This window comes from Phalacrocorax aristotelis, chromosome 2 (genome assembly GCF_949628215.1).
Source record: "Phalacrocorax aristotelis chromosome 2, bGulAri2.1, whole genome shotgun sequence".
Taxonomy (NCBI): Eukaryota; Metazoa; Chordata; class Aves; order Suliformes; family Phalacrocoracidae; genus Phalacrocorax; species Phalacrocorax aristotelis.
Genome location: NC_134277.1, coordinates 117471118 through 117485617, shown reverse-complemented (window position 1 = coordinate 117485617; position 14500 = coordinate 117471118). Strand labels below are relative to the sequence as shown.

The 14500-nt window shown below is 38.7% G+C and overlaps 1 protein-coding gene across 9 annotated transcripts in view; it reads left to right on the top strand.

Moving 5' to 3' along the window:
- ZNF521 (zinc finger protein 521) overlaps positions 1 to 14500 on the top strand; it is a 237129-nt gene that overhangs the window by 107636 nt on the left and 114993 nt on the right. For all 9 annotated transcript variants that reach the window (XM_075084890.1, XM_075084889.1, XM_075084883.1 and 6 more), the window contains one exon: positions 6513 to 6597. In XM_075084890.1, coding sequence (XP_074940991.1) covers positions 6513 to 6597 — 85 coding nt within the window. The remainder of the gene's footprint in view (positions 1 to 6512; positions 6598 to 14500) is intronic.

Below are 14500 nucleotides of genomic sequence, written 5' to 3'. Positions count from 1 at the left end.
TCAATGCATTTTGTGTATCAAAGCAATAACTAACAATAATGAAAGAAATTAGAAAAAGTAATGTCTTTCTCCATTTTTTGTTTTGCTTACCTTCTGGGATTGATCATTTTCTGTCTCCAGGCATGTGCACTCAGACCTTGTTAAACTTAAGACCCAGCTAAACAAAAGGAGAAAAATGGAAAAATCCTTATAAAATCATTATGAACATGTTTTTAAAAGCGATCAGGAAATACTAATTAAAGGGTGTTGTGTGAGCATTTAGAAGAGTTAGTAATTAGTCAGTTCAAAAAAATGCGAGATGACAGTGCCCCATAAGCAAGATAAATAGCTAACTAGGCAGTGAAACTGGCTAACATATGCTTAGTTTTTTTAGAGCTTAAGGATGACAAAATAAGCATCCAGGAAAATAGAAAAGAAATCCTCAATTAAGGTACTGTCAAAAATAATCTGAACTATGAAGAAAAATGGCTAAATGGACAAAAAAGCTGGGACCGTGGTTGCTCTTGTGCCTCATGCAGGGTCAAGCACACTGCAAATGCTTAATAAAATAATGATGTAAAACATGAGCTGGCAGCATTAGGAGTTAGCACTGGCAAGTTGCTGTAGTTAGTGTACAAGTTTTAACTTGGTTTTGTATATGATTTGCTGGAAGCTATTCACTTTTTCTTGTCGGGTTACCTTCCTATTATTTTAACAGGTCGAATTAGCTCCACCCTGGATTTAATGTGAGGGAAACCGTGATTGAATTAGGTCTGGGAAAGGGGAATCAGAGGATGGGGAGGTGTGGCATCTCTCTCTTTTGGCAGCAGCAGGTTGTATCAGCTGTGTCATTGATCCGTGCCCTTGGTCTGTGCTGAAACTGAGTGGAAAAAGCCTTGAAAGTCCCCTTTACTGGTGTGACAAGGGTAAGCAGCATACCTAGGCATAAACAGGAGGTTATTGTTAGGTTAACAGTTATGCATCAAAGCCATATTTGGTGGTTCATGCGAGAAAGGTCTGAAAGGAGTATCGAATAAATTGGGGATGCCTGCAAGCCTGTACACAAAAAAGAGACTGTACACACCATGCATTAGAAGCTTTAAGACATATTTTTGATTACTTCCTATATAGGAAACAAGCATCCAGTTAAAAGGGGGTTACAGGAGATCTGGAAATATGTAATTAAGGAAACCAGTACTGTTGAAAAAATGCTTTGTCTTGGAGTTTGTGGCATAACCTCCCCATGGAGAAGAATGAAGCATGGATTAGGTGTAATATAATGGAATATAGTATACAAGAAGTGACTTACAGAAAAATATCCATCCCAAAATGGCGAAAGGAGCTGAAGATAAGAGGAAACATTGAGCAGATAAATTTACAATCTTTTAAGAAAACGTATCAAGCATGGGAAAAGGCTGCTAAACAGGCATTTAACTGGGGATGTAAGGATTATGCATGAAATCACTGGTTTTTGAGCTCAATTTAAACAGTGAGGAACACGAGAGAAAGGCTAATCAAAGACATGATAGAAGAACACCTAGAAAGTTTGGATTTAATGAAGGTTGGAGGGCAAAGATTCACAAAGGGAGGATCAAGCTTAAAATTTTCAATAAAGAGTATTTTGAGAGAGTAGCCACAAGTGCTGACAGAGAAGCCTATAAACATGATTTACCAGGATTTTAGCAAAGCTTTTGAAATGGTGTAGCACAAAAGACTAATCTGTTGGGTGAATCAGTATGGCATAGGGATAGATATTGTGTTTGATTAAAAAAGAAACGAAACACTAACTTGGGTATGGAAAGCATAGGAGTCATATGAATTGAAGCAGGTTAGGTTGGAGGGGTGTGAATAATGGAAAGCCTTAAGAATCATTATTTGCACCAATTTTGTTAAATTTATGCAGCATATCAGTAGTCTGGAAGAAAGAATAAGTAGCAATGTGATGAAATTCCCTGATAGTACAAAACTGAGGAAATGTCAGAACAAAATAGGCAGGTGATAAAATTCTGAATTACTTTGACAAAGAGGTGGAGCATGGACAGATAAATAGCATATGCAGTTCATTTTTATAATGAGGCTAGGGAACAGAAAGAGAAGAATGTATGGGTACCTCCGACAGTCACAGGGCACAGAAGGCTACATAGAAGGAAGCATCTTCTGCTTACTTCTGAAGCACTTCTGAATAGAACAGTAAATCCTCTAGTAGAGTGTTTATTAGTTGGTTTACTATGTTTATAAAAGCAAATAAATTCTGAACACAGAATTGAAGTACAAATTGAAAGACCATATTCTTGGGCCATTTATAAAGCAAAGCCTCATTTGACATGACATGGACACTTTAGGAACCTTTATGTAAGGGAAATTCTGAAAACTGCAAAGTGACAACTGATCAGGACAATAATTGAAGGTCTAAGTGACAATAATTCTTGAAAGGTTAGAGAGGCACATGCTCTGTATGGATTGAAGGCCCAGCTCAAAGCTCATTAAATATAGTCACAGAGAAGCTTTGCATGCTGGAAGGCTTTAAATTGGTTCTGTAAAGAGGAATGCAAACGAACAGGAATGCAAGAGGCAACCAGATTGCCCGGTGCTCTTGTGAGACACCTAGCCCAAGCAGTTACTTTTCTACAACAATTTTTAATGGCCCCAGGAATGACTTGGGCCTCAGATTTACACTCAGCATGCAGGAAACAAATTGGCACTTAGGTTCTTGGCAGGAGGGGGTGTAGTGAAGGATTGTGGGCTTGTTTACTGAAGAACTTTTATGAAAAGATGAGGCCACAATAATACAAGAAATAAAAGGAAAAAGTTAAACCACTTTCTTAATCCCATCTGATAATGTATGTGTCACTCTCTTCTGGGAGAAATCTTTGGAAGGTTTGCAACAAGGCCCAGTTTAGAGCATAGTACGGCTTCTCCAGGCACCGTACTGGTCCTTCCAAGTCCATACGGAAATGCGCTGGTAAGGGTCTTCTGCAGCCCACCTTTGCTGATATGAAATTACTCTGTAACAAGAAATGTGTGTCGGCTTTTTTTTTGTGTTCAGAGGGGAGAATGAGAATGTTGTCATATTTCTGTCTCTTGCAGGAGGCTGACAGGTGTCCTCTGGCAAAGGCAGTGGGGGCAGGCTAGGGTGTAAGTGCCCCCAGCTGTCCACCCTTTGTCATTGTGCGTAGCTGATATGCCCTGGGCCGTGAGCTGGAGCAGCAAGGCCTGGCTGCCCGCTCTGTCCTGCTGGGTCCTCGATAGGCACAGGTGACTTGGGCATAGGGGCAGGGAGCTCAGCCAGGGTTCCTCGCTGCGAACAGCTGCAGCAAGGCAAGGAGGGCTGTCACAGCCCTGTGCTTCGTTCTCTGTGGGGTCATCTTGTATCACAAAGGGCTGGAGACACGCAAGAGACATTCAAATGCCTCCTTGAGTCACAGCCCATTTTTTCTTTTGTGCTGTGCTACACAAGTGCTGCAAGGCTTCTTCCGTGGCTATCCAGGCAAGGGACATGGAGCTGCAAAACCCCAGGGCTCATTTCTGTCTTATTCCCCCCAAGTTCCCCCTTTGTGGGAATGCGGAGTGAGGAGGGGCTGGGTCTCCCCCTGGATCTCACTCCAAAAGGGAACTGGGACCAGCCATGAAGCACACGAGGACCCAAGAGCTCCTGTGAGCAGTTACGAGTCCTGTGATTCTGACAAAGCTTGTGAGACTGAGATGTAACTTGCAGTGAAAAAGGACTTCCTTAGAATGCAAAACATATGGAAATAAGTATGTGGCTTTTGTTCAATGTGGTGTGAAAATGACTGGGGTTGATCATTTGAAAATCTAAGAGTAAATGAAATTTACTGAGTTTGTTTTTAAAATAAAAACTTAACCATGCACAAGTTTAGACACTTTGAGATGAGTGTGTGTTGAGCTAATAAAAGTTGATGTCAACATTTTAGAATATGTTTGGAAACAAAAAAGAACTAGTGTTTGATCAAGCAGCAGTCACAAAAACATTCTTCCCTTCATGATAAAAAGAAAACCTCTGTGTGTGATTCTGCAAATATGTCAGATGATTTTGAAGAGGCTAGTAAGTGCTAGTAAATCATTTTTTTGTTGTTGTTGTCATCAAATGAGTTTATTTTTTGGCATTAGACTTCAAAAAAACCCCAACCTTTGTATGTATTGTCATTATGTACATCAGTCATAATTTTGCCAACAATTCTTGACATGCACTCTGCGTTACTGTGCTAACAAGAGAAAAGACCAGCCATTAAGTTTATGTTTCTTTGTTTTTGAACAAAGTCACATATCAGGAATAATGCTAGGGGTATGCTAATAAACAATATATAGTGCCAGTCATCAGGGAGTAAGAAATATTTTCTAACTAGTTCTAAAGGGAAACAATGTTTTAAAAAAAGGGAGAGTGATTGTTATTTATGCAATATTTTTGTTCTATATGTCAGCGTCAAAAAGCATCTTGTAAAGAGCTTAGCATAATAAATCTTTGATTGTGACTGTCATTATTTAGAGGTCTTTGATAGATCTAGATGTAGTGCAGTAAGGTTAAATTTACCAACAAATAATAGGACATCCTTCAGCTGAATCTGAATTTCTACCAATGCTACCAGTATTGTCACAACAACAAAAAAGAGAAAAAGAGTTCTATCTTTTAAAACAGCAGGCTTTACAAATTTTAACTGTAAAACTAAGTCAAAGCAGGTTTTTTTTTCTGGGTGCCTATTGATTTTGTTTGTCTACATAAGGATTTAACTTGGTTACATTTCAGAAAACTAAAGCTGATTTAAATGAAAAACAGCAAAAAAGGCTTATGATTGTTTCCACCAAGAAGCGACGCAATACATTTTGTTATTGTCATCAAGAAAATTAAAATAGCCTGTGTATGAGAAGCAATGGGACATTTGTAAAGGGGAGCCCACAGGAACACTTAATTTTGGAGTTGACTTTGATTAGTCATTAATTTTTCAGTTAACTTGGTAACACAAAATGACATATGTTGGAAGAGTCTTTATATTCCTGCCTACAAGTTTGAGGCATACTTAATGGACAGGACATCCATTTATCTGTCTGGGACAAGGCATCTAAATTTAGGTGCTGATAACAAATCCAGCAAATCTTTAGTAACATTCAAAATCAGGAAAAAAAGCTTTTCTTTTTTTTTTCCATATAATCAATAACGCCAGCAGCACAACACTCTTCAGAAGTTAAATATATACAAGATAGGCTGGATTTGTGATGCACATTATCTGGTGAACCCTCCTTTCTCCCCAGCTAATATATACGAAATCTGCAATTTACTACATCTGTGCTAGCTTTTTGTAACTTTACATTCTTTAAAAAATGTATGGTTTTCCTTTTTTTCTTCGTTTTTGCTGATGTAGGCAAGGTGTCTGTGGCTGTACAGAAAGATACGTGTCTCTTGAGTTACTGCCTTGATGTGGCAGTTCAGGGCTTACCTTGCCTTCATTGCATCTTCAAAACAACAGCTGAGCTCTCCCGGACTGTTACCTTAGGACTTGAGTCCTTGGTACTACGATTATGCAGTTGAATACTTTTATGAATCTGCCTTGTCTCGTTAGATGCCTGGATAACTGCAGATTTTCAGTCTTCTGATGAAAAATCAAAATTTTACTTTTTAATATTCTCTTAGTTTTCACTTTTAAAGCAGTGCTTTCCAACATCAAATCTCTGGCCAATTCAGGTCAAGAAAAACAATAAGAGAAAAGAAAATCACATTCTTAGGATCCTGAAGTGTCTTGGACAAGTGTACACCTTGTAGAACAGTGAAACAGGAGATCTCTCTTGAAAGACACCAAGACAGAAACTAAAAACTTTTCGCATGCACCAAAGAGAGCAGAGTAATGCATTTCCTTGTTTATAATGAAATTTGATCTGTACACACCATTATTTTTAAGTGAGTCTTATGTGGCCAGAAGGATTGCTCTCCGGCTGGTGTCTAGCCAGCCTTCCCAGTTTTAGTACAGGCTTGCCAATAGTTACTGAAGCAACTGCCTGGATACCGTAACCATTTGTCCAGACTAGCAGGGATTTTTCCCTCCTTGAAAGATGGCAACCTGATGGACCATTTAAAGCCTATGGCACAGGGGAGATTCTGCAGCCCAGCTGAGAATGAGGGAGAAGCAGATTTCTGATTTCTATGTTGTGTTCCTGGCTTCTCCCCAGTTCTGTAGTGGGCCTAATCTGTTGGTGTAAAACAAAGTATTCACATTGAGTTCAGTGTTGTGTGGATCGCATCCCACATGTCCTCATTGCATTTTGCCTGGTGTTTCAGTAATGTGGGTCTGTCTGTGGAGTTAGGGAGTTGAAGAAAACCCCAATCTCTACAGAGCTTCCAGAAACTCAGATAAAAGATACTACAGAACTGCAGAGTGCTTTGATTTTTTAATATTAATAATTAAGCCCTAATGAAAACACTGCTGGAGAGCTTTAAATGACCACTTTGAATTCAGTATTTTGAGTTATAATGAAATGGTTCCAACTGTATGTTTAGTAAATTTTATCTACCCTTGTTTCTTTAGAAGAAGACCTACCAGTGCATCAAATGTCAGATGGTTTTCTACAATGAATGGGATATCCAAGTGCATGTTGCAAACCACATGATTGGTAAGTGAAGCACTAAAACTTCTGAAAGACAGATAGCCATTTCTCTTACTCATGATCATCATTGCCTCTAAAATTAAACAGTGTTAAGGAGAAATTAATTGTGCATCCATCAATGATTAACCTAGGCATGATTGATTTTTTTATTCATATTATTAGACTTGATAAAGCATTAGCATATTTTATTTTCTGCAAGGGCTAGTTTAGACTTCTGCAGAGAATTATATATCCACTGCCAGTCAAAACACAGGTGATTAGCAAATTAAACTTCTAATCATTTTTGCATTATTGAAAACAAACTAACAGGAATGGTTAATGAACTGGATGTTAGCTTTCCGTAGAGTTTTAGACAGGTTTTAATTTCAGAAGTTATTATGGTAATGATACTACTGTGTACTTCTCAAGCACCTTGGTACCAAAATCAAAACTGGCGAGTTTTTGTCATTAGCAAACATAAATAATTCAAATGGCCATAAAATAGTATTGTTTGTTGTGTTTGAGCAGTCTGGAAAAAAATCCTTAGTGTATCTGTATACAATTAAATACTACCATTTATTTGAAAAAATAAGGAATTGTAGTATTCAGTAATGGAATCTGCTCTTTAAAGTACAAGCATTTTAACAAGTCTTTCAGGATTCCTGAATCCAAGCCTGGCTTGATGTTTACAAGGCTGTTACAGTTGTAAATCGGAATAAAACAAAAGCTGCTTTTTCTTTGATATTCATAGTTTCCTATTATTTTCTTATTCCCCTAGGATTACCCATAATGTTTTCAATTTGGTAACCACTCAGTAATAGCACTAAGAGTTCTATCAGCCAATTAAATTTATCAAGCACATAATTTGCCCACTAATAAGATAACATTGCCAGGGTTGTCTCGTTTTGTTTTAGCCTCTTTTCCAAATTTCACATTTCAAGACAGAGATGGATGCCATTCATTTTATACTCCTGCTTCCTTTATACTGGTTTTCTTGCTACAGTAATAGAAAAGCATGCAAAGCACAGACCAAACATTATGGTGTAGAAGCCAGTAATTACATGTCCAACAGAAGAGAATTGGCTGTTTTTTTTCATTTTATAACTTTAAAATACTTAGTTTGATGCTTATTTTTCTCTTTAGAGGTAACATGCAGATTTATTGCAGGAGCACTAGTAATTTGGCTGCACTGTAAAAGAAAGTTACCTGCCAGAATTTAACAGCCCATTTTTCTGGGTACTTTATTAATAAAGTTTTTATACATTTAGAGCATGATCATTTTATATGCTTTTCATAAAAATGTACACATGCAAATGACAAGCAGGTTTTGTAAAGGAGCAAAGCGGTTTGCCTGTTGGAATAAGCCTTAGTTTTGATATTTTGTGTCTTTGGGGAGGAGATAATTTGAACTGCTTCACAGTATTCAATCTGGGTCAGTAACGTGGAATTTAAAAGTAGGTTATTACCAACAACAGAACTCACCATTTCTGCTGTTTTCTTTTAATCCAGTGTTTGACATATTCATAATTGTAGTGTATAGTGACACTGAAACATGACAGGCAGTATGGACACTGTGGGTAAGGGATGATGCTGGAATGGCAAAGCGGTGGTTTGCTTGCTTCCCACTTCCCAAGTGCCTCACATTTTCAGTATAGGAGCCCACTTCTTTCATTAAATACTTGGATATTTATTTTTTTTTCCCCTCGGTGAGTTTTAGTAAAGAGTCAGAATGGGAGGAGAGACAGGAGGAGAGAGTAAACCAGGACAAATCCAGTTAGCTAGCTTCAGCCTGCAGATCTGAAAAGACTGGGATTTTCTTAAACTGAGCTGTTAACTGCCTATGTTTTATTCTAAAAGGTGGATGAGGTTGAATGAGAGAGAATCTTTTAAAAAATATTTAATTGTTTTCTCTGTGTTGTATCTAATCATGCATGATATTGCTTCATGACATAACCATAGTGACACAGATTTAAACGTGTTTAATATAAAATCTTCCCAGTGAAATAAAGAAGGAGCTTGCAAAACATGCAGGGAGATTTGCCGGTCATGCTTGTGGTAATCTGTGTTCAGTGGAAGATTCTTATCTGCGCTGCCAGACTTAACAGTGCAGCTCCTAATGATGTAGCCTCGATTAAGCAAATGCAAGGGGATTTTGTGTTGGGGTGGAGTGAAAGGAATATCAGTGTTCTAGAGAGTTTTGAATGTGACCTCGGAATCGAAGCACAGGGAAAAATAATTTCTGATCTCCAATTCTGTTAGCTTTCTCACCACTAATTGGATTTTTCCTTCGCTATCTTTCTAATTTCACTCTCCCCCCTCCCCTTTAATTTATATCATTGTTCACAGGCCTTTTTCTGAGACCGTATTCTGTCTAGAGGGAAAGGTTCAAGAGGTGACATCAAGCTATTTAAAATTGGCCTTAGTTTATGTGCGTCTGTAGGTAGGCTTATAGCATCCGTATATAATACAGAAAACATGCACGCAAACACATTTTTGTGAATATCTGTAACACGTAACCCATATATATACCCATAGATATCTGCATGCACATCAATATGTAGATTGAAAAATGTATTAAATGAAAAACTTCAGTGAATATTGACTTGTTGGCACAGCACATTTACGAAACAAAAACCCCTGATTTCCTGAACACATTGGTCCCTCCCTTTTTTACATGTGTCTGATAAAATATGTCTTCCTGCCCTGCTTTCCCAGTAGAAGAGTGGCAGAACAAGGTGTAGTGTCTTCGCTACTCTGGGGAAGGGAAACTGAGAGAGCTTCAGGAAGACAGAGAGAGAAAAAAGGAAGGACTTTAAATGTAAGAGAGAGGGAAGGTAATCTGGGAAGGCAGGCATTAAAAGTCAAACAGTGTGATAATCCCTAGGTCAAATGTAGGGACAATAAATGGCATTACAGACATCATCACCCAGTCTCAGGAATTGTTATTTCCTCTCATCGTAAAATTATCTGTGTTGCGGTTATTGATGGAGGTAGTATCTTCTTACCTGAAGGACTTCATAATCATAACCAGGAAAAAGAGAAAAGGGGAGGCAGCTGGGACACGGGACAAACAAGAAGGTGGAAAATCATCTGCCAGACTCCACTCAAAAATGTGTAGGAACCACTGATAGAGATACATGCTCAGCCAGCTGAGAGAAACTGTTGCTACTCACCATCTTTTTAGGAGTTTGGGAGCCTAGAAAAGTTGGTAGTGTCCCATCTCATTACTGTGCCCCTTGAACACGATCCTGGGATGTAAACTGAGTTCATGTTGCTAAAATCCACTGAGAGAAGTTGCATTATGGAAGGTCACTGAGGCAAAGATTTGTTTATAAAACCCCAGTCTGAAACTTAGACTTTTAAATAAGGCAACCGGAATTACTTTCTTGGCTAAAATAGCTCCACTGAGGGTAGGTATTTTTAGGTTGTGTGTGTGTGTGTTTTTGTCTAATCAAATATAATCTCAACTAGACATTTAGCAGGGGAAGAAGGATTAGAGGCTATTTGAAAAGCCTCTTACTCTTCTTTGTTAGAAGGGTATATACTGTTTTTACATATTTTATTATACGTTTCAATCAATTCAACAAGAGGGATTATGCCACCTAATGGAAAGTAAAATCTGCAGATGACCCAGTGAAGTGTAACCCTAAGTATCTTTGACAACTACACAATTTACATTCATTATTATACAAGTTATATATTAAAAAGATGTCACAGGGATGGCTTTTGTCAGTAGCTACAGGTTCATTACTTCTAGAACTTCCCATTTTAAAACTGTTCTGCAGTCTTTAATCAAATCTTCCCAACATCTTTGTGATGGGACAGGGCAATAAGCCTTTTCCATTGAATAGATGAGGACAAAGATGTGAAGAAGTGGAATTCCTTGCTTGTGTTAAGTGGGTGAAAGTTCAAGAGTTCTGACTGCCAGATCTGACCGCACGTTTCTAGTCACCGTGCTTCATCAAGCAACGCCCGTGTTTGCTTAAACTACACACTGGTTCAAGCTTAGGCTAGGGGATGTCAGTGGATAGAAAGCAAGGCAAACTGTGGGCTTTTTTAAATAGGCCCTCTGTTTAGGCGTTATTTTGGACCTGGATGTAAGCATGTACTTTTGTTTGGATAATCACAACGATGATTGCCAAATGAAAACATGTTTGGTGTGTGATCTGAAATCTGTTGGTAAAACAATTTCTCTGCTTTTGAGTGGGAAAGGAGAGACTGTAAATCCAGGTGCTTTTCATATGGATTTAGAAAGTGCTGGCAAACATGGTAATTCTTCAGCAGCCTTCTTTCTTTTACTTTTCCCTCTAAATGGAATATGTAGCATTTTTAGCAGCTTTCTTGGAGAAAATTCTATTTCTGGGTGCATGGCGTCTGTGGAAAAGAGGGAGGCTTTCTGGCATCCTTTTGTTTTGCTCACATAGTTTACAGTTGGCATTTGACCTGAGAGGGTAGGAAGACAGTCTGCCATTGTTTGTGTTCTATTTGCTGCACTCCACTGCTCCTCCTATTATTTTCCCTGTTATTTTAAGCAGACAAGCTAAACATTGTTTTTTCTTCCACTGATTCTTTGCATCTGTAGTATCTGATGCAGTTCAGTGTAAATAGACTAAACAGTTGCCATAACATTTGCCTAGGATTTTGCAGACATGCACATACAGAGTGGGTCAGAACTGGGGGATTTCAGACATGTTTAACTCAGAAAAGGAATTACTCCATATAAAATTATGAGGCTCAACAGCAGTAGTGTAAATTTGTAAGTGCTCTGAGTAAAGTGCTGTTAGGCATGAGATAATGTAAAGAGATGACATTGCCAAGAACTATTTATGAAGAGCTTAATTTTTTTCACTCTGATAATTCTTGACCAATAATTACCAGCTTCTAATTATCTATTTTAGTTAGAAAGAAATCTCTATCACTATGGAGGTTGGCATTGCAACTAGCGCATAAATCCCCAAAGAGGTAAATGTGTTCCAAACAGCCACAAACAACTGTCTCATGAAACATAGTGAGCAAATTGCGAGCCGCTGGCTGTGCACAACAGAGCAGCACATTTACCATTGAGGACTGATCAGGCTGACAAAGAGAATGATAAAAGGGGGAAACAGCCACAATCTTTGTAGTTTGCTGCTACTTTTGTTGGTGGAGAAAGCAAGCCCAGGTGTCATAGCAAGAGCCACTGCCCCTCTGAAAAGTCAGGGAGCAAGGGGGAAGGGTATGACGGTCAGGATCCTGTACCTTTTTGCAACCTTACTTTCGACAATTTCTATATAGGTCATTTCTGATAAGTAAACAGGCTTTTCCTCTTTTAACCTTTTCAGTATCATGTATAAAACACATTTTGTGAAGTTTGTTGTGGTGAGGTGGGGAGCTTGTTTTTGAGGGGAGGATGTTGTGTAGCATTGAGCAAGGTAGCAGGTGTGAGCAGGAGGAGGAAATGAAGGGGAAGAAAAAAAGATATGCCGAGCACCGAAGTGAGGAAGCAAATGGGAAAACAGGATGAAGCAACCCTGCAGTTGACAAGAAGAATTCTAGTTTACACGGGCAGATACTTCATTAAATCCCAAGTAAACAAATCTATGCTGGAACAAACGTAGCTTAAAAAGAAGAGTATATAGAAAGTGGGATCTAACATTTTAATTTCTCTGCAAAGAATTTTTACAGCCATGTTTTACAATAACAAGTAGTATGTAACCATTAGAAGACATAAAGACACATTTTAGTGCAACTCATGATTTTTGATTTTTTCAGTGACAGTGATATAAGTATATAATATGTATATATGCTTGTATGCTGTGTGGATATGCATGTTTGTATTATGCATGTATTAGCTGCATGCATAATAAACCTATAAAAATAAATCATCTTATTTGCCTCACATTTGTGCAGCGTACATTACGGTACGTGTGGACAGCATCACTGATGTCAAGTCAAAGGAAATACCATAGTCGGCTTTCTGGAGCCCAAGAAAATTTTAGCTGGGTTGTAATACCATGTGGCATTCACACATTCTGTTATTTGTCTAATGCCTAGGGTCATTAAACCCCATGATTTTCCTTTCACTTACGCAGAAAGCTGAGCTAGGCAACTAATACTTGTTGCACCATGTTGACCTCAAGTAATACATCTTCAGAACATCAGTTTAAATCGCTGTACAGTGAAACTGACATTGTGAAGTCCCTCTTACCCGTGGTTTGGAGAAAAGGAATCCAAAGATATGCATCTACACACTCGAGGAGGAAGGAGGTGGAGACTTCCTTTTGTTGGTCATCTTTCACTGATTCCTGAGTAGTAAGAAATGAAAATTGTTGATATATAGTGAAGAGACGGATCATACCCTCTTAGCATCAGAAAATCATTTGGATGCGTGGGAATCTCCTGTTTACAGGCAGAGCTGGCAAGAAGCTGTCTAAAAGTTAGAGGAAAGTTGGTCACCTTCTCTGCAAAATAAGAAGATGCAATTGAAATACCCAGGAAAGCCAGCATTTGGAGTTAAATCTGAGAAAACGTAGGTTTATTTTGTGAGGAGCTGGGTTAGGCAAAATAGATGAAATCTGGGCTGTTTAATACTAACAGGAAGCTACTCTCCTGTGGGCAATGCTGGCTTATTTGAAAAGCCCATAAAGGGTTTCTGCATGGACCATACAAAAGGGATACTTTCTCTTTAATAGCCATCTGTACAGGAGAGATGAGAAGTGGGCCAGGTCATCTCTCCTCAGCTGTCATGATATTAACGTAGGTAATGGAGCAAGCTCTGCGTTCTGCTGGGTGTTGTTTTTCATAGATGTTCATCGATTTACACAGATAATTCTATTTATTTCTTAGAGTTGGTCCAAGCAAACCAGGCAGAATAACAAACACCAAAGCATTTCAAATGACTTTATCTTTGTTGTTTTGTAATGTAACTTTTGTCTAAAAAATGGTGTCACACCTACTGTGCAGATGGCTGCATGATTTGTAAACCAGCCAAAACATTTAAACAAATGTGTGATCTGGGGATAGATTAAATAAAGGATAAAATGGAGTGTGGACCACAAATTCTAATAATCAGATGATTTTAAGTTGTGTGTAGTGTGGAGCGATGGTAGCAGCGATAGCAGGGAACGCTTGCCAATGACAGCAAGGTGCCTTACAGATCTCAGGATGGAGCCTGTGGCCTAGTAGGCCTCAGTTTGAGAGCTGCACATTTGCTGTACAGCTGGCAGCTCTGTATGGGGACATCAGATAAAACTTATGTAAAATGAAGTGTTATTGCTTAGTATGAAATTGTGCAGAGAGGGAATTTGCAGACAGTAACTGAAAACAGAATTCATGGTACCAATGAAGCAGACTGTAAATATGAAGAGGCTTTAATTATCTGCGCAATTTAACAAAAAATTCAAGATGTATACGGAAACGGCAAAGGCGGCTGTAAACATGCTAGAGCAGCACCGTTCGCAGGGCTTCGGGTTGTGTGTGTCACCTATTCGGGTTACAGGCACCCTGGCACACACCACCCTGGGGTGCGCGCTGTCACCCACCGAGCTGCTCTTCCCAGGGCTGGCGCTTCATTTCAGGGGCTGGAAGCAGGAATGGTTGCTGGCTTTTTGAGACAGCTTTTAGGAAAGACCAACCTGGCTTTTAAAATAACAAATGGTTATGTCAGGACACAGTGTGCGAACAACTATGAACCCTTCTTTTCTTTTTTTTTTTGGTGGGGGGGGCTCTTTGGACTCAAAAATTCTAATAAAATAGAATGAAAATGTCTTAATTTTAATAATATTAGTAATAGTAATAATAATAATGATAATACTGCTAAAAGAAGCACTTGAAAAATGTCCACAATTCAGGCTGGAGTTCATTTTGTAAATAAATGAAGCAAAGCATGCGTAAGCTTTAGATTTTTCCTGCAGAAATGCCTGTGGTATGAATAGCACTTGATGAAGGGGAT